Below are 20,728 nucleotides of genomic sequence, written 5' to 3'. Positions count from 1 at the left end.
TAACTGCAGTCTCATCAGGGTTTGAAAGAGGCTCAGCAGGACCCCCTTTCCCTTTTAACCCTTTAGAAATAATGTACTTGGTTTCCCTTTAACCTTCTCCATTCTAAGAAGAACAATCAGAATTTTTCCAATCTTTCCTCTTCTCTTGTATTACACTCTATGCTCCCCTCAAGGTATCATCTTCAACATTTTGACACTCTTCCTAAAATGGTGATAGGCAGAATCAGTCTGTTTTATAGAGGTGTTCAGGTGTTTTATAGAGGTTTAGAAAGACTCTCTTGTTTTTGTATTCAATGCTGCTATTTACAAAGCAAAGGACCCCATGTGCCTTTTTACTCGCTTTAGTAAAGATTTCTCAATATGTAGCCTGTACTATTGAAGCTGATCAAAAGAGCCTAATTGAGATTACACTGCCTCTGTGGTTTGCCACGTCCATAATGGATCACTTCACACTTGTCCATAATCAATTCCATTTGTCGCTTGTAGTTATCAGGTTGATATTTTCATCAATCTGTGCAGACAGATTATTACACACCTCTGGAGAAGGTGGGACTTGAAACCAGGCCTCTTAGCACAGAGGTAGCAACATTAACGCTATCCCAAATACCCTGCCCCTAACCACCCCAACCCCAATGATGGGTTTGATAATTATGTAAACAGATCTTTGAGGTAAGCAATGGTATCACTGTGACCTCAGTGATCATGTGTTAGAGTTTGAGGAGGAAGTCGGTTGTTGTACACATCTTGAAGTCTCCTCCTCTGTGGCCTCACCATCACATACGTGCAACAATATCCAAATATTATCAGTTACTATGAAGTCTGCCTGCTGATTCAAACAATATCCAAGAACCCACCTGACCAACCACCACATTTGCCCATGTCAAGGGACTGTCTAAATCCTCCTGTGATCTGTCACTCTTCCACTTACTATTGACTATATTCACAAGTTTTGCATCATCCACAAACTTTTAAATTGTAGTCCCTTACATGCAAAGCTGTCTTTCATACAGAAAACAAGAAATACAACGGTCCTAATACTGAGCATTCATGGGCCCATTGTCTCCCTCTCTCCAGTCAGAAAGACATCTGGTCACAACTACTTTATGCCTCCTATCCTTTAACGGCATTCCAAGTTTCCTTCAATTTCATGTGCTAGTTTCAAATAAGTCTGAAACACGGTTATCAAACGCCGTTTAAATTCCACGCAGTATATACGTCATTTCACAGCCATTTTTAAAGGGCTCCAGAGATATCCCAATTCAGTAAAAATATAGCCTATTTTGTCCATCAAGTTCATTCGGGTCTAACACAGCTGATCAGACCTCATTGTTTTTGCTCAATGATGTAAAGATCCACAGGGGCCAGTGAGTTGCCTGGTCAAAACCTTCCCATTACTGATGTACTTCCAATGTGGGACAAACTGGAAAAGCACCGGAACTGCAAAGATCAGAACACATGGATTCAGAATGAGATCTCACTGTTCACCTCTAAAACCTTTGTGCAAGAAATGCAATGAGATAGAATCCCAAATCCAAAAAAAAGAGATAGACCATGGTTTTGGAAAGAAGGAATACTGTTTCATCTATCACAGTGAGTATGGGACCCTGTCCTGAGCATGAAACAAAAAGCTGCATCTGTGGTCAATGGCAGTCAACAGAAGAGTTGGAGAGAGGTAGTAGGAACTGCAGATGCTGGAGAATCTGAAATAACAAGGTGTAGAGCTGGATGAACACAGCCGGTCAAGCAGCATCAGAGGGGCAGGAAGGCTGACGTTTTGGGCCTAGACCCTTCTGAGGTCATTTCCCAGGATGCTGAGAAGGTCTCAAATCCATCAGAGAACCATTACGGAAGGAGAACATTCAGTCCATCGATTCAATTGTGTGTACAGCAGTCCAATTAGTGCCATTCTCTTCGCTATCATGTAATGCTGCGAATGTATTTCTCTCAAATGCCTGTCCAATTAGGAAATCAGTTAAAAGTTGGATTGTGTAGAGCTGCAGTTTCTTTGTATTCCAGATACCTGTTGTCAAAGTCCTGTTTCTGGCATGTCCTGTGTGATGGCATGCCTGAAAGACATACAGGTTCAATTTCACAACAACTTTCAACCCAATCCAGAGAACGTTGTATGGGCATCAACCTTGTTGACTACTCCACGTTATTGCAAACTGGTGTCTCCTCTTGATGGTACATGGAGCGTAGACAATGCAGATCCTCATTCTCAGTGAATGGAGTGTAGACAATGCAGATCCTCATCCTCTGTACGTGCATGTACACAATGCAGATTCCAGTACATAGGAAATACAGTTACAAATTTCTACACACAATGTAGGTTTACTTGCAGAATAAATGCCCAAATACAGACTGCATAGGAATAGCTCAGTGTGAAGTAAAGTTTGAAATCAGATGGAATTTATAATCCTAGAGCTGGGACTTCTCCTCCCCAAGAATGTCCTATGGCTCAGCTAATTCCCAGACACTGGTTATACTCAAAGGAAGAGTGAAGAGAGACAGAGACACATTCATACACAAGATATTTAACAAAGACTGGCCCTCTCTGAGATACATTCCACAAATGCAGCAACACCCCAGTGAAAATCATCACAACTCCACTGCATCGGAAAGTACTCACATCATATCCCGGGTCACCTTGAGGTCCATCTAGTCCAGGTTCACCAGGATCACCCTTTACTCCCTTAATGAAAATTAAGGCTCTGGTTAATTTTCTTCAAACTGAGGTGCTAAAGTATTTTTTTCAATTGTAGTGAACACAGAGACTTGACAGAAATGAGGTGAGTCACTTACTGGTGGACCAGGGGGCCCAGGCGGTCCATGTTCCCCCTAGAAAAAGAAAAATATATCACTTAAGTACACGGGCGAATCCTTCAGAAACAGTTAAGTAATACACCAGCTTCTCTGTTGCATATTCTTCTGTCACAGCTCTAATTGATTTAAATTATTGATGTCCCAAATTCATTTTAAATCACTTATTCTGAAGTTCCAGATTTATAAAGGAGCTAAACTTTAAAACAGCAGGTTTTGGTGAATGATCCAATGCATGATAGTCTGAGACTTCATACAGGCACTGAACAACCGTTCCTATTAAACTGAACTATTTTGTTTTCCTTAAATTAGCTCGCAGTATATGGAGGGAATTGAATTGAATGTTTTCTAGTTCACCGCTCGCCGTAAACTTTCACAACGAGTCCCCAGTCTCCCTCAGAAACACCGAGTGGCGACGGTGTTTAATCCCTTAATTCTCTGATTCTTTAAAGAAACAAAACATCCAAAATTGAATCTGATTGAGTGAGACCGATGTTCGGTTTATTGGGAATGAACTGAATGTGCCTTGAAATCCCCCGCCCGTAGTGGTCGGGGGGGTCTGGGACCTGGTGTTAGGCGCTCCCCCTGCCGCCAGACAGTGCAGGCTGGTACCCGGGACAATGCCACTCTTTGTCTAACAGCCCTCCTGGAAGCACACGCACACTCACATCGATACCGTCTGATCCAGGAATCCCAGCTGGGCCCGGGGATCCAACTACACGTTGCTCATCGAACGGACCCTGGCAAGCAAGAAACAGAGAGTTTTAAGCCTTGGAATGAAATGTAGACACCAGAAAATGACCCAGAAACGGGGCTAAGAAAGTGTCAACTGTACTTTTCGAAATGTTATCCGACTTATCTTTTAGAAAAAACGATGGATAAGGAGAGTTAAACAAAGCGAGTTTTGACAGTTAAACAGAATAACGGATAACAGACATTGGAAGCCCCCATCAAGGCGAGTAGAAACAGAAATTACGGGAGAAACTCAGCAGCACCTGTGCAGAGAAACAGACTTAACGTTTCGAAGTCCAGTATTCTATCTTGTTCTGAATAGTGGTTGGGAGTTGAAATTCTGACTTTTTTTGCCTATGGCACTGTTTCCTTTGCCCACTATCTCTGCAGGCAGTCAGTACTCAGGGCTGAGAATTTCACAGCCCTGGCATCCAAAACACCACACTGCATTCAAAGAAGTTCAGAGTTGGTGAGGGAGATAGACGTTCACACCGAGAGCTCACTCAAGGTAAATTATTTCCTCTTGGATTTCAATACTCCCGGATTCAGAAGATGCTTGTTGACAGGTGGGGAGTGCTGCGCACAATGGGTTATAATTAACATCTTAATTCAGGACAAATTTGCAGTGCACTCTGTCCCTTGCTTTTTGAAAGAAAGTGTTTTCAAGCTCTGCATCAGACCACCGATTCCAAAGTCGCTCTCTCCCCTCACCGTACCTGGGTCAAGCACAAGCTGACGATTTGCAGCAAGACTACGAGCCGCAGGACTCCCGAACGCAGCCAGACACCAGTCACGCTAGCCATGCCGAGTTACACCGCCTGGAGAGGGCAAAAATAAAAACCACGCGTTTTTCGCTGGATGAGGCGTTCAGTTGGGACCCCTGGAGAAAGACGAGAGCAGCCCAGAGCTCTCCACGGGGCTGAGTGGATGAGTGGCCCTGGCGGAGGGGCGGGGATAAATATTGAATATGAAGCAGGTCAGGAACTGGTCAAACTTCACCTATTCCCAAAAAAGCCCGGAGGGAGAAAGATGAGGAGGCAAATTATGCGTATGTATGAGGTCAGACGTTGTGGTGAATGTATTAATATGTTATCAACGACAGAAATGTCGGTGGAATGAACAATTACGAAACAAAAAAGCTCATCCGAATGATTACCTTATTCCAAGGTAATCGAATAGTGAATTTGAGTGAGAATTAATTTGGTCCCTTTTTGATCGCATTGTGGACGAAACCTTGGATATACACAGTTGCAGCTGTAGGTTCCTGGATAAACAGCCCAGCTTCAATGCTGAGCTCACAGTACAATTGCCAAAACTTCAAGATTCAGATGATAGCGCTCAAACTACTGTTTCAGACCAAACAGCTCAATGTAGGGCTTATCATGAGGAAAATGTCCAAATACAAAATATTGAATATATAATTATGTGCCATACTGGAAAGGTGGGACTGTCCTTCCAATGCTTATCACAGTGTGTATGTGTTATGGACCAGAAGAGGCCTCCTCAAAATATTTTAAGATAGCCTCTACCCTAACATTTTCTTATTTTAATGGTAAATATAAAGGGTTTGTTCCTGATGCAATGCATCTGGTCAAACTACTTGACATGAAACAAGACAATTTATTTACACACGGTAGTTAGAATAAAACCAAAGAAAGAGGAATTGAGAATAACATAACCCTGTTGGAAAACTTAACCAAATAATACATACAGTAACTATTACTAATTATCTGTTCCAATGTAATAAATCCCATAAACATACCCCTTGGCAATAAAGGAAAATTCAGACACAGATTCTCAAATGCAGTTGTCCTATCGAGGAGAAAGTAAACATCAAGTGAAAATTCAGAGACTAGGAGCCAGGAGACATTCACTGAATCTCCAACTCTGTTAAGACCCAATAGCTTCTGAAGCTACTGAAAAACCACAACAAGGAATCCTAATCTTTCGAGAGGTGGCCACACCTATTTAGGCTGTTTAAAAACCTCCAAGGCCTCTCAAGCTGTTTACTCAAGCGGTGGAACTAGCCATCTTGGAACTACTGTCTTACAGCCTGTCTTAAAACAAAACCAGATCAAAAATAACCTCTCACATTGACACAGTTTGTATGGAGGATAGTGTGACAGCACAAGGTAGGGAGCACAGAGTGACAATGTGAGGGGAAAGTGTAACAGTGTGGGCTAAAATGGGTAATGTGATATATCATTTTCAATGCTGGTGTGACACAAGATATGTGGGCTGCATTTGCCAATAACTGGTGGATTGTATCAAACAGAACTTCCCTCTAGTTCTTTTCAATTAACCTGCTGGTTCTTACAGAGCTCAGAACATTGTGTTCAACATTACATGTGATTTCATGATTGAATACCATTTGCTGAATAGACATTTATAGAAGTAGATAGGCAGTTCTGTGATCAAAAACGGGATAATCCAAATAATCCAAATTCTGCCAAGAATTACACTACCAATCAAGTTGAGGGCATCAGTGGGGCTTGCAGTGGGACAGGACATATCCAGGATGGTGATGTCTAAAACATTCCTTGTAAGATATGATTCCAACAGCATGATTGTATCAGGCTTTTGCTTGGTTAGTATGACAGACAATTCTCCCCAATAAGGCACTGGGCCCTGGATGTTACTAAGAGTGCATTTGGAGTGTCAACAGGGCTGTTTTGCCTTTGTTATGTCCGATGCCTCGGTTGATGCCAGGCGTCCAGCCATTTCAAATTTTTTTTCCCTTTCAAGAGAAACTTGAAAGTTTCAGATATAACAGAGTGGCTTGCAGACAATGTCAGAGGGAGTTAAGAGTCAGCCACATTCTGAAGTCACATGCAGACCAGACCAGATAAGAATAGCAATTTCCTTGCCTGAAGGACGTTAGTGAGCCAATATTTTTTCATTCTGACAATCTACAATGGTCATCAGTACACTCTCAAATTACAATTTTCTTTTAAGTGAATACAAATTCCACCATTTCCCATGGTGGGATCAGACCCAGGTGCCCAAATTTTACTTGGGTCTCTGGATTAATAGTTTAGTGATAATACCACTCAGCTGTCACCTCCCCTTAGTGATAAATGAATGAAGCAGTGTTGGCTTCTCTTGATTTTTCCAAACCTTCTGAAAAGGCAATTGATGCTAGTGATTTGGCAGTGGATGTTTTGTTGAAGGTTGATGAGTCAAGAATGCAGAAGCCAAAGGCTTACTTCTCTGAGAAATTAAACTAGTCTCAGAAGAAGTACTGTACCATGGAAAAAAGACTGAGGGATTGTTGCTAGCTCATCACCACTTTAAGATCTATGTCTGAAACTGGAAACAAGGAAACAATAATTTACACTGATCACAATCCACTAGACTTCATTGAAAAGTTTAAAAATCAGAACATGGGACTATTCAGGTCAAGCCTTATACTGCAACCATGTAATGTAAAAATTATTCATGTTAATGGAAACAATAATATAATTGCATATACGTTATTCCTGAAAGTAACTAAAAAACAAAAGAACTGCGAATGCTGTAAATCAAGAACCATAACAAAGTTGCTGGAAAAGCTCAGCAGGTCTAGCAGCATTTGTGCAGGAGAAAACAGAGTTAACGTTTCGGGACTGGTGACCCTTCCTCAGAACTGAGCAAGGGTCACTGGAACCGAAACGTTAACTCTGTTTTCTCCTCCACAGATGCTGCCAGACCTGCTGAGCTTTTCCAGCAACTTTGTTTTTGATGCTGAAAGTAAAATCTTAGAAGATAAAATGTAAGCATGGCGAGTTTTGAGAAGATTTGCAGCTCAGGTTGAGGTTCTGGATGTGAATTTGCTCGCTGAGCTGGAAGGTTAGTTTTCAGACGTTTCGTCGCCATTCTAGGTAACATCATCAGTGAGCCTCCAACGAAGCGCTGGTGTTATGTCCCGCTTTCTATTTATCTGGTTAGGGTTCCTTGGGTTGGTAATGTCATTTCCTGCGTCGGTGATGTCATTTCCTGTTCTTTTTCTCAGGAGATGGCAGATTGGCTCCAAATCAATGTGTTTGTTGATGGAGTTCCAGTTGGAATGCCATGCTTCTAGGAATTCTCGTGCATGTCTCTGTTTGGCTTGTCCTAGGATGGATGTGTTGTCCCAATCAAAATGGTGCCCTTCCTCATCTTTATGTAAAGACAAAACGGGCTCAGAAACCATAACCACTCTCCCCTACATCAAAGACATTTCCGAAATGACTGCCAGACTACTCAGACCTCTTGGCATCAGGGTAGCCCACAAACTCACCAACACACTAAAACAGCAGCTAATGAACTTAAAAGACCCCATACAGACAACAAACAAAATGAACGTCATCTACAACATACCTTGCAAGAACTGTGACAAACACTACATTGGACAAACAGGCAGGAAGCTAGCCACCAGGATACATGAACATCAACTAGCCACAAAACGACATGACCCACTATCACTCGCATCCTTACACACAGATGAGGAAGGACACCACTTTGATTAGGACAACACACCCATCCTAGGACAAGCCAAACAGAGACACGCACGAGAATTCCTAGAGGCATGGCATTCCAACCAGAACTCCATCAACAAACACATTGGCTCCAAATCAATCTACCATCCCCTGAGAAAAAGAACAGGAAATGACATCACCAACGCAGGAAATGACATCACCACCCCACGGAAACCTACCCAGATAAATAGAAAGGGGAACATAACACCAGTGCTTCGTCGGAGGCTCACTGTTGATGTTACCTAGAATGGTGATGGAACATCTGGGAACAAACCTTCCAGCTCAGTGAACCAGCTTACATCTGGAACAAAATAAAGACCCACTCTTCTGTGGACCGGGAGGAGGAGAGCGCTGTGTTGGAGGTGGATGGAAGACGTCGGGTTGGCTGTGCACCCTTGCAACCGGTGGATCTTAATGCTAGCTTCGGCCTAACCTGGTTCAGGGGAGCAGCCAACCTGCAACGATGGCTGCGGCAAGTGCTCGTGCCCCAGGTCAGGGGGTCCGGAACACCATCCGTGTTTCCATGAAGAAGGTGGATGAAGGTGCACCTGTGGACCGCACCTTCTTTGTGAAGAGGGTCCTGTTGGACTGTTGCGGGTTCGCTGCTGCGGACATTTACTGCCTGCAGGATTTCCCCGGAGGAGGTTTTTACGATGTGACCTTCAGGAGTGCCAAGCTTTGCGAGCGCTTCCTGGAGGTTTAAGGAGAAAGGAGGTGAGGGCCCCCTCTCTGTATTGACCGCTGTCCCGCTGTTTGTGATGCCAGCGCAGAGGAGCCGTATGGTGACTGTACACATGTACAACCCGCATGTGCCAGCAGTTGATATCCTGACCTTCCTTGGAAGTTACGTGAAGGTGGAGGGGGACCTAACAGACATCATGGACCCCTTTGGCATCTGGACCAGTAAGAGGCAGGTCAAGGTGACGCTGAGAATGGGCGCGGACGAAAATGTCGTACACCCACCGTCCAGCTTCGCGATCGGCGGGAGCAAGGGCTACCTGACCTATGCAGGGCAACCTAAAGTCTGCCATGCCTGTGGTAGGTCAGGTCACGTGGCGGCTGACTGCAAAGCCACCATCTGCAGGGAGGAGGGACACCTTGCAAAGGATTGCCCACAAGAAAAAAGCTGCAACCTTTGCGGGGAAGCGGGCCACCTCTATAGGGCATGCCCTCAGCAGGGGACCACCTACGCCCAGGTCGCCGGCAGGGGCAATGCGGGGCCAGCCCCCCCGGAGGAGAGGAAGGCAGCACGGCCCTGCAAGGACCCCACTAATGTGCAGGAGGGCCAGGTCGTGCAGGAGGGCCCAGCCCCGCAGGATGGGCCCGAGGCCAGCAAAGCGCCCCTGCAGGCTCTGCTCCCCCCCGACAACCCGGAGTCAATGGAAGCGACGACAGGTGACCCAGGGGAGTGGACGACGGTCCAGGAAGCGAGGAGGAAGGTGCGTCGGCTGGCCCAGGAACCGCAACCATCAGGCGGGAAGAGGCAGCTACGGGGAGGCTATAAGAGCTCCTCTGACGAGGGGGATTCGGAGAGGGCCCGCCCGAAGCAGTAGTTAAAGGTCTCAAGGGAGAAGGAAAGCAGCACCACGCTTCCAGGTGACGAGGGCCCCCCCGGAACTTCCAGGCGGGAAGGAGGAAACAGCGCGTCCCCAGCCTGACCCACAGCCGGACTCTCCTGCCTCCGTACCCCCGACGGGGTGATGCCACCCAGAAGGCAGCATGGACGGTTTCCTGAGCCCGGAGAGCGTCCAGCAGTTAGCCCGAGCAATGGGCGTGAAGGGACAGATAGACGGGCTGGACCTTGGACTCGGGGACGGTACTGTGGTCACTGCCCACAATGGGGGTACAAGTTACGAGCATTAATGTGCGCAGCGTCAAGTCCGCCGCAAGATGTGTGTCCACGTTGGCCTACCTGACCACCATCAAGGCGGACCTCCTGTTTCTGCAGGAGTGCGGGATACTGCACCTCAGCAGGTATTTGAAATGGTCCGGCGCCTTGACCTGTGGGCCTTCGATCTGGTCGGGGGGGGGGGGGGGGGTAACGACTGTCGCTCCTCGGGCCTGGCTATTCTGCTGCGGGGGCGCAACTTCATCATCTCGCAAGATCAGGACGTGGTGGTGGGGGCGCCTCCTAGTGGCTGACGTCACCTACAGGAACACTCCCCTGAGGCTGATCAACGTGTACGCCCCAGCAGTACGGAGTGAGCGGTTGGCCGTCCTGCAGCGGCTTCCACCCCTGCTGGCTACGTCCAGGCCGGTCATCCTAGGCGGAGACTTCAACTGCATCATCGATGCAGATGGAAGATCCGGCGTGGGGACATCAGGTGGGGGGAGTCAATTGGTCGTCACGTCCAGATTCCTGATGGGCACGGTGAAGGACGCCAAGCTGCTCGACATCTTCAGCACCCCTGCAGACGGAGTGCAGCGGAGGTACACCTGGTCGCGGCCAGACGGGTCTATTCGCTCAAGGATGGACTTCCTGTTTGTGTCACGGGCGTTCTTGGTCAGGTCCACCGGCATCAAGCCAGTGTTCTTCTCTGACCACTGCCTCCTGCTGGCCGACTGTCACTTACAGGACGACCAGCCGGCCGGTAAGGGGACGTGGAAGCTCAACACGACTCTGTTGACCCCAGAGAACGTCAAGGAGCTTAAGAGGGAGTACGCCGGTTGGAGAACCGTGAAACCCCTCTTTGAGTCTCCGGGCGACTGGTGGGAGACGGTGAAGGAGAACATCAAGAGGTTCTTTGTCCTCAAGGGTGTTTGGAAGGCGAGAGAGAGGCGGGGAAAGCTGTTGCGACTCCAGAAAAGGGTGCAGAACCTGCTCCTTCTGCAGTTGATGGGGGTCGATGTCACGGAGGTCCTCCGTGACGTGAGCCTCGCTCTTCGCAGCTGAGGCCTCCAGGATAATCTTCTGGTCCAGGTTCCGCCCTGTGGAGCAGGACGAGACGTGCTCGCGTTTCTTCTTTCAGATGGTGCACAAAGAGAGCTCTGTGCTTAGCCGGCTGAAGGAGGACGACGGCTCGGTGACGTCGTCTCAGCCCGACATTTTGAGGATCAGCAGATCCTTCTATGCCGGACAGTACGACACGAAGCCCATGAACAGCACAGCCTCCGAGTCGTTCCTGTCGTCTATCACGGAAGTCTTAGACGACGGCACGAGGGAGTGGCTGGACCGGCCGATATCCCTGGACTAGCTGACCAGAGCCCTCAAGTCCTTGGAGAGGAATAAGACTCCTGGGAGTGACGGCTTACCGGTCAAGTTGGATTCCGCTCTGTGGGACCTGGTCAGCCAGGACCTGCTGGAGGTGTACGATAGTGCACTTCGGGCAGGGGAAATGTGCAAGTCCATGAGGAAGGGCATCATCGCCCTCATTTACAAGAGGAGGGGGGAGAGGGAAGAAATTAAGAATTTGCGTCCCATTTCACTATTGAACGTGGACTACAAAATCCTGGACAAGGTCATAGCCAACCAGGTCAGGTCTGTCCTGGAGTCAGTGATTCACCCTGACCAAACCTGTGCTGTGCCAGGCAGGAAGATCGCTGAGAGCCTCGCACTCATCAGGGATACGATCGCCTACATGCAGGACAGGCGGGTGGACACCTGCCTCGCCAGCCTGGACCAGGAGAAGGCCTTCGACAGGGTCTCTCATGCTTACATGAGGGACGTCCTCTCCAAATTGGGGTTTGGGGAGGGCATCCGCAATTGGATCCGGCTGCTCTACATCAACATCGTTAGTTCAGTCTCGATCAACGGGTGGGAATTGGACAGTTTTCCTGTCAGATCTAGAGTCAGGCAGGGCTGCCCGCTCTCTCCTGCCTTGTTAGTGTGCTGTGTGGAGCCCTTCGCTGCATCCATCAGGAAGGACGTGAGCCTAAAGGGCGTGACTATCCCAGGCAGCGGAAGCCTTCAGGTCAAGACCTCCCTGTACATGGACGATGTCGCCATCTTCTGCACCGATCGTCGGTCGGTGAGTAGACTGTTGGACATCTGCAGCCAGTTTGAACTGGCCTCGGGTGCCAAAGTCAATAGGGGTAAGAGCGAGGTCATGTTCTTCGGGAACTGGGACGACTGCTCCTTCATCCCCTTCACTGTCAGGACAGACTACCTGAAGGTGCTGGGTGTTTGGTTTGGTGGAGCTGGGGCGTGCTTTAAGACTTGGGAGGAGCGTATCACCAAATTGAAGCAGAAGCTGGGCAGGTGGACGCTCCGATCCCTCTCCATCGCGGGTAAGAACCTGGTTGTCAGGTGTGAGGGGCTTTTGGTACTCTTGTATGTGGCGCAGGCCTGGCCTATTCCCTAGACCTGCGCCGCTGCGGTCACCCGGGCCATCTTCCACTTCGTTTGGGGGTCGAGGATGGACCGGGTCCGCAGGGACACCATGTACAAAGACCTGGAAAATGGGGGAAAGGCGTACCGAACGCCACCCTCGCCCTGACGGCTACCTTTGTGTGCGGCTGCATCAAGTTGTGCGTAGATCCTCAGTAGGCAAACACCAAGTGTCACTACTTACTGAGGTTCTACCTGTCCCCGGTGTTGCGAAAGATGGGCCTGGCCTCGTTGCCGTGGAACGCTCCGAGTAGTTGGACCGTTCCGTACCACCTGTCCTTCGTGGAGAAATTTTTGAAAGGAAACACCTTTGATCACAAGGCCGTCAGGCAGTGGTCAGTACATAGTATCCTCGAGATCCTTCGGGAAAAGGAGAGGGTGGATCCCGTCGTCTGGTTCCCCACGCAGGTTGCCAAAGTCATTTGGCAGAATGCCTCATCGCCAGAACTTTCAAACAAGCACAAGGACATTGCTTGGCTGGCGGTGAGAGGGGCTCTGCCAGTGAGATCCTTTATGCATGCCCGGAATCTCTGCGCCACCGCACGCTGCCCTCGAGGTGGCTGCGGGGGGGACGAGACTGTCGATCACCTCCTTCTGGAGTGTGCCTATGCGCAGGAGGTCTGGAGGGGGACGCAGTGGTATTTGTCGAGGTTCGTCCCGAGCAGCTCCGTGACGCGGGACTCCGTGCTTTACGGGCTGTTTCCCGGGACGCACACTGATACCAACATCAACTGCGCCTGGAGGACCATCAATGGGGTGAAAGATGCTCTTTGGTCTGCCTGCAACTTGCTGGTCTGCCAGCTGAAAGAACTGACCCCGACTGAATATTGCAGACTGGCGCACTCCATGGTCCAGGACTACGTGCTGAGGGACGCACGAAAGCTTGGGGCAGACGCCGCCAAGGCGCAGTGGGGAAAGACCACGGTATGAAACCCGTCGTCCAGAATAGAAAAAAGGGCCCTATGTGGTAACTGGGCCCAGCTGGCGCCTTCCCCAACTGGTCAGGGGGCCAACTGGGACTGTGCGGGGTGATGACTGCCGGGGTGTTTTCTTTGCTTTGTTTTTTTTTCTTCTTTTAGTTGGTGTACGTACCCCCTGGGTGACCCGGAGCGGCTTGCACGACTGGGTAGGTGTATAAATGTTTTATTTTTTGTACATCTTATGAATAAAGTATATTTTTTCAAATAAAAAAATGGTGACGAAACGTCTGAAAACTAACCATCCAGCTCAGCGAGCAAACTCACATCCAAAATGTAACCATCTCTGAGACTGTGCAAGCTTGAATGAAAGGGAGGAGTGCAAGATGAATAATGAATTGATCTAAGACTTCTTTTGCAGTTTTAATCTTACACACTTATAATGAACTACATTCTTAAAAATGGTGTTTCGTCCCCTTAAGGATGGGGGCATGTAAGCAGTGTCATTTTATTTTTGTGTCTTTAAAAACAATAGTCAGTTATAAGAAAGAATTGTTTTTAAAAACAGGGACTACCAGGATGGCTGCAAAATTCCACAACAAGGAATACTGTACCTCTTGTATTTGTAAGCCACTCTGTTTTTGTGGCTGTGGGTTCCTGCAATGGGCAGGTGATCAGGAGCTGAGGAGCGTTTACAAGTGATTCTCAGCTAACTGAACACATTGGAGCTGAAAACAAGTTACAGAGACACAGGCACAGAGAGACAAAGTCATTGGAGTGTGTGCTGCAGTTGTTGTCCTAGTGCTTTTCCTGCAACAGCTGCATGTGAGCTGGGACTTTTAAACTCCTAAGGCAGAGATTTTTTCCATGTGAACAATCCATTCTGTGCTTCTTACAAATCAAAGGTATGTGTAAAAAATTGCTGCATTTCTAAAAGGAGTTACTTAAACTCAGTGATGTTTGCATTGTTTCTTTATTCAAGAAATGGGTGAAGCAGTTTGTAGATGATGTGATAATTTTGGGGCAGCAGATGCAGTGAGAGCTTTGACTAGCAACAGGTAGTTGGTAATTTTGAGCATTTATGACCTGATATGGATGCTAAAGAACATCAATCTGATAGCAACCACCATTCATGATGATCAAGGCTGATCATTAACTCAATAGCCTGTTCCTACTTTTCCCCCATATCTTTGGATCCCTTCAACCCAAGAACTTTATCGAACTCCTTTTTGAAATCATACAATGTTTTTGCCTTGACTGCTTCCTGTGTAGCTAGATCCAGAGATTCACCACTCTTTGGATGAAGAAATTTCTTCTCATCTCAAAATAGTCCTTAGACTATGAATGTTGGTCCTGGACTGCCTGCAATCAGGAAGATCCTTCCTGCATGTATCCTGTTCAGTCCGTTTTGAGGTTTATAGGTTTCTATGAGATCCAGTAGATCTAGTTAATATAGTTAAAATGCAAGGTCTCCTGTGAAGAAGTGAAAAATAACCGATGAAAACACATCAAAGAATAGAAAGTCCTGGAGAGCCAAAAAGAACACCTTCCAAATCCACAACCACCTCCATCTAGAAGGACAAAGACAGCAGATATATGGAAACACCACTACCTCCAAGTTCCCCTCCAAGCCACTCACCATCCTCACTTGGAAATATAGCACTGTTCCTTCACTGTCACTGGGTCAAAATTCTGGAATCCTCTCCCTATCTGCAGTGTGCGTCAACCCAAGTGGACTGCTGCGGTTCAAGAAGGCAGCTCACCGCCACTTCCTCAAAGAGAACTAAGGACAGGCAATAAATGCTGGCCAGCCAGCGACACCCACATCCCACAAATGAATTATTTTTAAGAACTCATCAAACCCTGTTGGCTCGTGCTATTGATTGTATTTCCCTTTAATTGACTATGATTACACCCATAAGACCAATGTTTTGTTGTTTGCATCTGTCTGTATGTGTGTTGGGCAGTTCAAAAAGGGATTAGCGTTTGAACCAATGCTGCCACATTTCATAAAAATTGAAAGAGCTGCCGATGCTGTACATCGGAAGAAAAGCATCAATTGCTGGAAAAACTCAGCAGGTAGGCAGCATCTGTGGAGAGAAATCAGAGTTAACATTTCAAGTCGTGTGACCCTACCTCGCTGTAGGCTGTGAGAGAGCCATATTTCACAGTTGTTTACTTGGAATCAGAGTTTTGTGATAAACAGTGGTTCTAGTAAAGTACAGGAGCCCTGATCAGGGTTTTCTATTCACTTGATTCCAACAAATAAGGATATTGAGGATTTTGCATACTTTGAGTAAATCATTAACATTTATAGATTCCTACAAACTCTACAGTGCAGAAAGAGACTACTTGGCCCATTGAATCCTCACCAACCTTCCAAAAAACAGACCATCCAGACCCAGCACCCCCACCCCCACCCCATCCCTGAAACCCTGCCTTTACCATGGCTAACCCACCTAGCAGGTATGTCCCCAGTCACTATAGACAATTTATCATGGCCAAATGTGAGAAGAAAACTGGACCACCCAGACATACCCACGTAGACACTAGGAAAATGTGCAAGCTCCACAAAGACAGTCACCCAAAGCTGGAATCGAATCCAGGTTCCTGGCACTATAGGCAGTTGTGCTAATCACTGAGCAATCGTACTCAAGAATAGTGGGGCTTGAGAATCAGCATACTTTCCCAGGGAGTTGTAACACACCTGAGAGACAGGAAAAGAAATGGGAAAGAAAATTTAACAGAGACAAATTTTATATGCCTGGGTTGTTTTCTTTGGAACAGGGAAGGTTGAATGGGGAATGTCAGATTAGAAATGTTTCACATAAAAAGGGGCATGGACAGGCAAATGCAAAGTGGGTGGCAAGAACAAAAGGGTATAATTTTAAAATGAAAGGCAGGAGGTTTTGAGTGGATTTGAGGAAAATCTCTTTCACCCAGCAGGAGGTGGGGGGCCAGAATGTACCGCCTGGCAGCGTAGTTGAGGTTGGAAACCTCACAACCTTTAACAAGTACTGGAATAAACACTTGAATTAACATTCTAGGCAATGGACTCAGTGTGGGAAAGTGGGAATAATGAAGATAATATTGCATTTTTGGCAGGACAGACTCAATGGGCTGAAGAGCTTCTTCTGTAATGTATGATTCTATAATTCTGTGGGTGTGGACCTTGAATTGCATAGGGAAAGACAAGAGTGGTGAGAGGAAAAAAAAAATTCCTGCTTAGAAGACTGCAGTTTAAAAAAAAGGCCTTAGACATAGAAGAAGGCTCTGATGAGGAAACCATAAGTATAATCTAGAATCTGGTAAGGAAATGTTTAAATTTGCAGATTTATATAAATCTAAAAAATGGAGGAAAATTTGCGGATTTGTTCTTTACATCATTTGAAAAGGCAGTAAAACAAATGAAATAGTTGAAAGAAAATACAACACTGCCCAGGCAGAGGTCAGGAGATTCATATATCATTTACAGAAGAGGTTTTTATGGATTATATTGCTGTATAAAAAGGCCATTCTAGGTACCTATGAGTTAGCCTCTGAATCATACACACAAAAGTTTTGAACTTCAAGGAAACAGCCTGGATAGATTACACTGTGTCGGAAAGAGTTAAACAAAGCCATTTGAACTGGTGGGTATGCACATTAGAAGTAAATACCACATATGAAACCCTTATATAAAATATTTTCTGAGAAGAATTTAAAAACTCACTACTTTTAGTTATTAGAACTCACATAAAAGGTTGCAACAGCAAGACAGACAGCAGGAACGGTTGATGATTATGTACATTTAGAACAGAACTTGCTGTCTGAAATAGTAGCAGTAGGAGTTGCTCACAAATTACACATGGATGGAGGTGACCTCCTCCTAGGTAATGATTTGGCTGGAGTGGAAGTTTTTGCTTTGCCTATGATCACTGAAGGTCCAAGTGAGGTTAAAGGAACTGAACAATCAGAGAAACAAGTTCCAGATATTCTAACATCACACAGAATCACAGAATCCCGACAACATGGGAACAGAGAGCAGTCTGTGTTGGACCATCATGTCCACACTAACCTTCTGAAAAGCATCTCACCCAGATCCACCCCCATTTCCTATCTCTGCAACCCTGTATTTCCCACGGACAATCCACCTAGCCTGCACATCCCTGAACATTATGGGCAAGTTAGCATGGCCAATCCACTTATGCTACACAGTGGTGGACTTGGGAGGAAATCCACTCAGGCACAGGGAGAACGTGCAAGCTCCACACACAAAGTCACTTGAGGGTGGAATCAGATCCAGGTCTCTAGCACTGTGAGGCAGCAGTGCGAACCACTGAGCCACTGTGCCACCCCTCATATCATTCCGTACCAATGTTACAATTATAGGGTCACAATCTCCACGGGCCATGATCTGTGCTGCTCTGGCCCCCAGCCCTGACTCAGTTTGCCTTGACCTGGAAACTGGGAACTGCTCCCCTCCTTCAGTTTGCTCTCCCCTTCCAAAACAAATCATCTGGTCATTAAATCATTGCCGTCTTGTGGGTTCTTACTAGGCTGAGATAATCCATGCCGACACCAGTAATTACACAACAGGTATTTCATTGGCTATGTAGCACTTTGGGACATCTAACCAAAATATGGCAAAATGGCAGCACAGTGGGATGCTCCAGGTGGAGCTCCTCTGCTCTGTCTGTTCCTTTTCTTTCTTTATTTCTTCTCTCTTCTGCACTTTTATTTTCCTAAACTTTTAACCTCTAAACTTACTCAGAAGAAATGGAGGAGGCAACTCCCAGACCATAGGCTATCTCTGCTGAGTCCTGAAGGTGAGTGTAAGACTGGGCCAGCGTGGGGAGAGCTAGTCCAAGACCAGGCCAGCACAGGAAGCCAGTCCTGGAGGCAAGTCCTGCAGGGGAAGTGAGTCTTGGACCGGTGTAATAGAAAAATTCCAAAAGTGGTGTGGGAGGCCAGTCCCGGACTGGAGGCCAGCACAGGAGAGAGAGTGAGGCCTTAAGTTTTGAAGCCCGGCGTGGTCTGGAGACTTGGTCTGGTGTGGTCTGGAAACTCAGTGCTAGCACAGACTCAGTGAAAAGAACTGTAACTCAAGTGCTTTTTACAAACTTTTTATTCTTATGCTGAACCTTGACTAATTCAAGTACTTTTTAAACACATTGTATTCCAATGCTGGGCTTTATTTATTAATCTTTAAATTCTTTAACAAATACTTAAGTATCTATACCTAGGTATCCTGTACCTAAGATGGTGCCACAAACAGCGACATTGAAACCTTTCACTTCGCTCATTTGAATGCACATGACAAGAAAGCAAATTCTAAGATTAATAAAAACACGGAATACATTCCAGTCCATTAAAGCCAACCCCAAATGACCTTTCACCTCTCACTCATCTGGTACTTGCTTCCCCCTGACCTTACCCTTAAATGGCTATCCTTTAACCTGGTTTCTAGGAGGTGGGTTGGAGGGATATTCAAGGGACAGCAGTGCTAACCACTGAACCATGGTGCCATGTGGTGACCAGAGCAATAGCTGAACAAAATCCATCGTCAGAGGTCATGTAATAATACATGCAGATATTAGAGTAGCTGAAACTTTCTATAGGATGGGGATAATTCAAAAGAAATATGTAATATGTCTTCACTAGTTGAGGCTCAGAAAACAAATCCAAAGTTAAACAAGTTAGCACATTCGGTTCACACAGAAGCTGAGGATGAAGGGGCTCTAGTGTAGAATTTTATTCAAAAAGTAGCTTTGATACGGAAGTGGAATCATCCTCCCATACCTGCAGGCAGAAAATGGACAGTTATTCATCAAAGAATGGTACCATCCAGATATTGTAAGGAGAAATTGCAAGTAGCACATAAAATTCTCATGGCAGATCATATTGGAATACAGAAAATGCAGACATCAATAAAGTTGTGTTTTAAATGGCCAGAGCTTCATAAAGATGTAATGCAGTTTTGTAGAACATCTTATACATGTAAAGTAATGGAAAAAGCTCAATATTTAATCAAATGGACTCCTTTAATACCCAGAGCAATTTTTGAAGAACCATTTGCAACAGAGATAGTAGTCTGTGTCAGACCATTGCTGAAAATTAAAGTGAGACACCAGTATATGCTTAAACCACAGATATGCCAATCCACTACATATCATTCATATTCAAACAGTGTTCCTTCTAATTTTTTTTCTTTCACGCAGACCTCCAAGGTTCACATGCAACAGCAATATCCAGTACCGGAGGTCAGTGCGTGTCTGAGAATTGGAACGCAGCTGTACGTGTATCCACATGCACAGATTACTCTCAACACAATGATTAAGGCATACTGTCATGAAAACCTACAGAATTTGGACAAAGAATTGGATTTTTAAAATCTGCTGCCAAAGATTCCCCAAATTAATCTACTGGATTAATCCATTTGAATTATGGGCACGAGATTAAAGGTCCATTAAAATTATCAAGGAAACAATTTAAAACAAAGACGAAATGTCAATACTGTGTTATGTTCCTATGTTTCTACAGAGATTCACAGTGGCATGTAAACTAGCACAGGAACATGTGAAAATTTGACACAGCAAAGATGAAAGAACAGGCAGACAAACATGCTAGAATATTTCAAATAGGAGACAAGTTTTAGCATTTTTCCCTTCATAGATGAACCTCTGAAAGCAATAATCCATGGTCTATACAAGAGTAATTAGGTAATCTAGTAAAGTGACTTATCTGGTAAAAATTCCAGGTCACAGGGACAGAAGAATCAATTAGGTCACATAACTATGTGAAAGAATATCATCAAAGAGAGGAAGATAAAAGAAGCAAATATGTCAAGGAGACTGAGGTAGACTGAAATGTATACAGTTCACAAAGTGAACCTCTTACAATCTCACTAACCAAGAATGAAATACTGGGACAGATGCACATAATATTCTCACACTTAGTGAAAGGACAACACTTGAAGTTAGATACTTTCAAACAAAGTCCAAACATACACTTTTTAGTCAGAATTATGCTGAAATACACACTATCAAATTTAGCCACTTCCTAGCTGATTCTCCTTTATACGTACTTTCTAACCAACCCGTTCAGAGATATTATATACCTCTGGAGTAGGTGGGACTTGAACTCAGGCCCCTGGCTTAGACATACAGACATGATCACTGTGGCACAAGAACCCTCAACTCTCCTTTTTAGATATTTCCCTAACCAGTCTGTTTATAAAAGTTGTTGCACAGCCCACATAACAAAGTATGGAGCTGGATGAACACGGCAGGCCAAGCAGCATCTTAGGAGCACAAAAGCTGACATTTCAGGCCTAGACCCTTTATCAGAAAAGAGGGATGGGGAGAGGATTCTGAAATAAATAGGGAGAGAGGGAGAGGTGGACTGAAGGTGAATAGAGGAGAAGATAGGTGGAGAGGAGAGTATGGGTGGGGGGG

The 20,728-nt window shown here is 45.9% G+C and overlaps 1 protein-coding gene across 2 annotated transcripts in view; it reads right to left on the bottom strand.

Moving 5' to 3' along the window:
- The window catches only part of col9a2 (procollagen, type IX, alpha 2), a 188,009-nt gene that overhangs the window by 149,446 nt on the left and 17,835 nt on the right, over positions 1-20,728 (bottom strand). Inside the window, exons 1-4 of one of the 2 annotated variants that reach the window (XM_048558363.2) lie at positions 4,269-4,543; positions 3,489-3,560; positions 2,803-2,838; positions 2,630-2,692 (exon numbers count right to left, since the gene is read on the bottom strand). In XM_048558363.2, coding sequence (XP_048414320.1) covers positions 2,630-2,692; positions 2,803-2,838; positions 3,489-3,560; positions 4,269-4,355 — 258 coding nt within the window. In that variant the 5' untranslated portion in view covers positions 4,356-4,543. Of the gene's footprint in view, positions 1-2,629; positions 2,693-2,802; positions 2,839-3,488; positions 3,561-4,268; positions 4,544-20,728 lie in introns of those variants that run through there. The other variant, XM_048558361.2, reaches the window with a different exon arrangement.

This window comes from Stegostoma tigrinum, chromosome 24, assembly GCF_030684315.1.
Source record: "Stegostoma tigrinum isolate sSteTig4 chromosome 24, sSteTig4.hap1, whole genome shotgun sequence".
NCBI lineage: Eukaryota > Metazoa > Chordata > Chondrichthyes > Orectolobiformes > Stegostomatidae > Stegostoma > Stegostoma tigrinum.
Note: the sequence above shows the minus strand (reverse complement) of the source record. Positions and strands in the feature narration are given on the sequence as shown.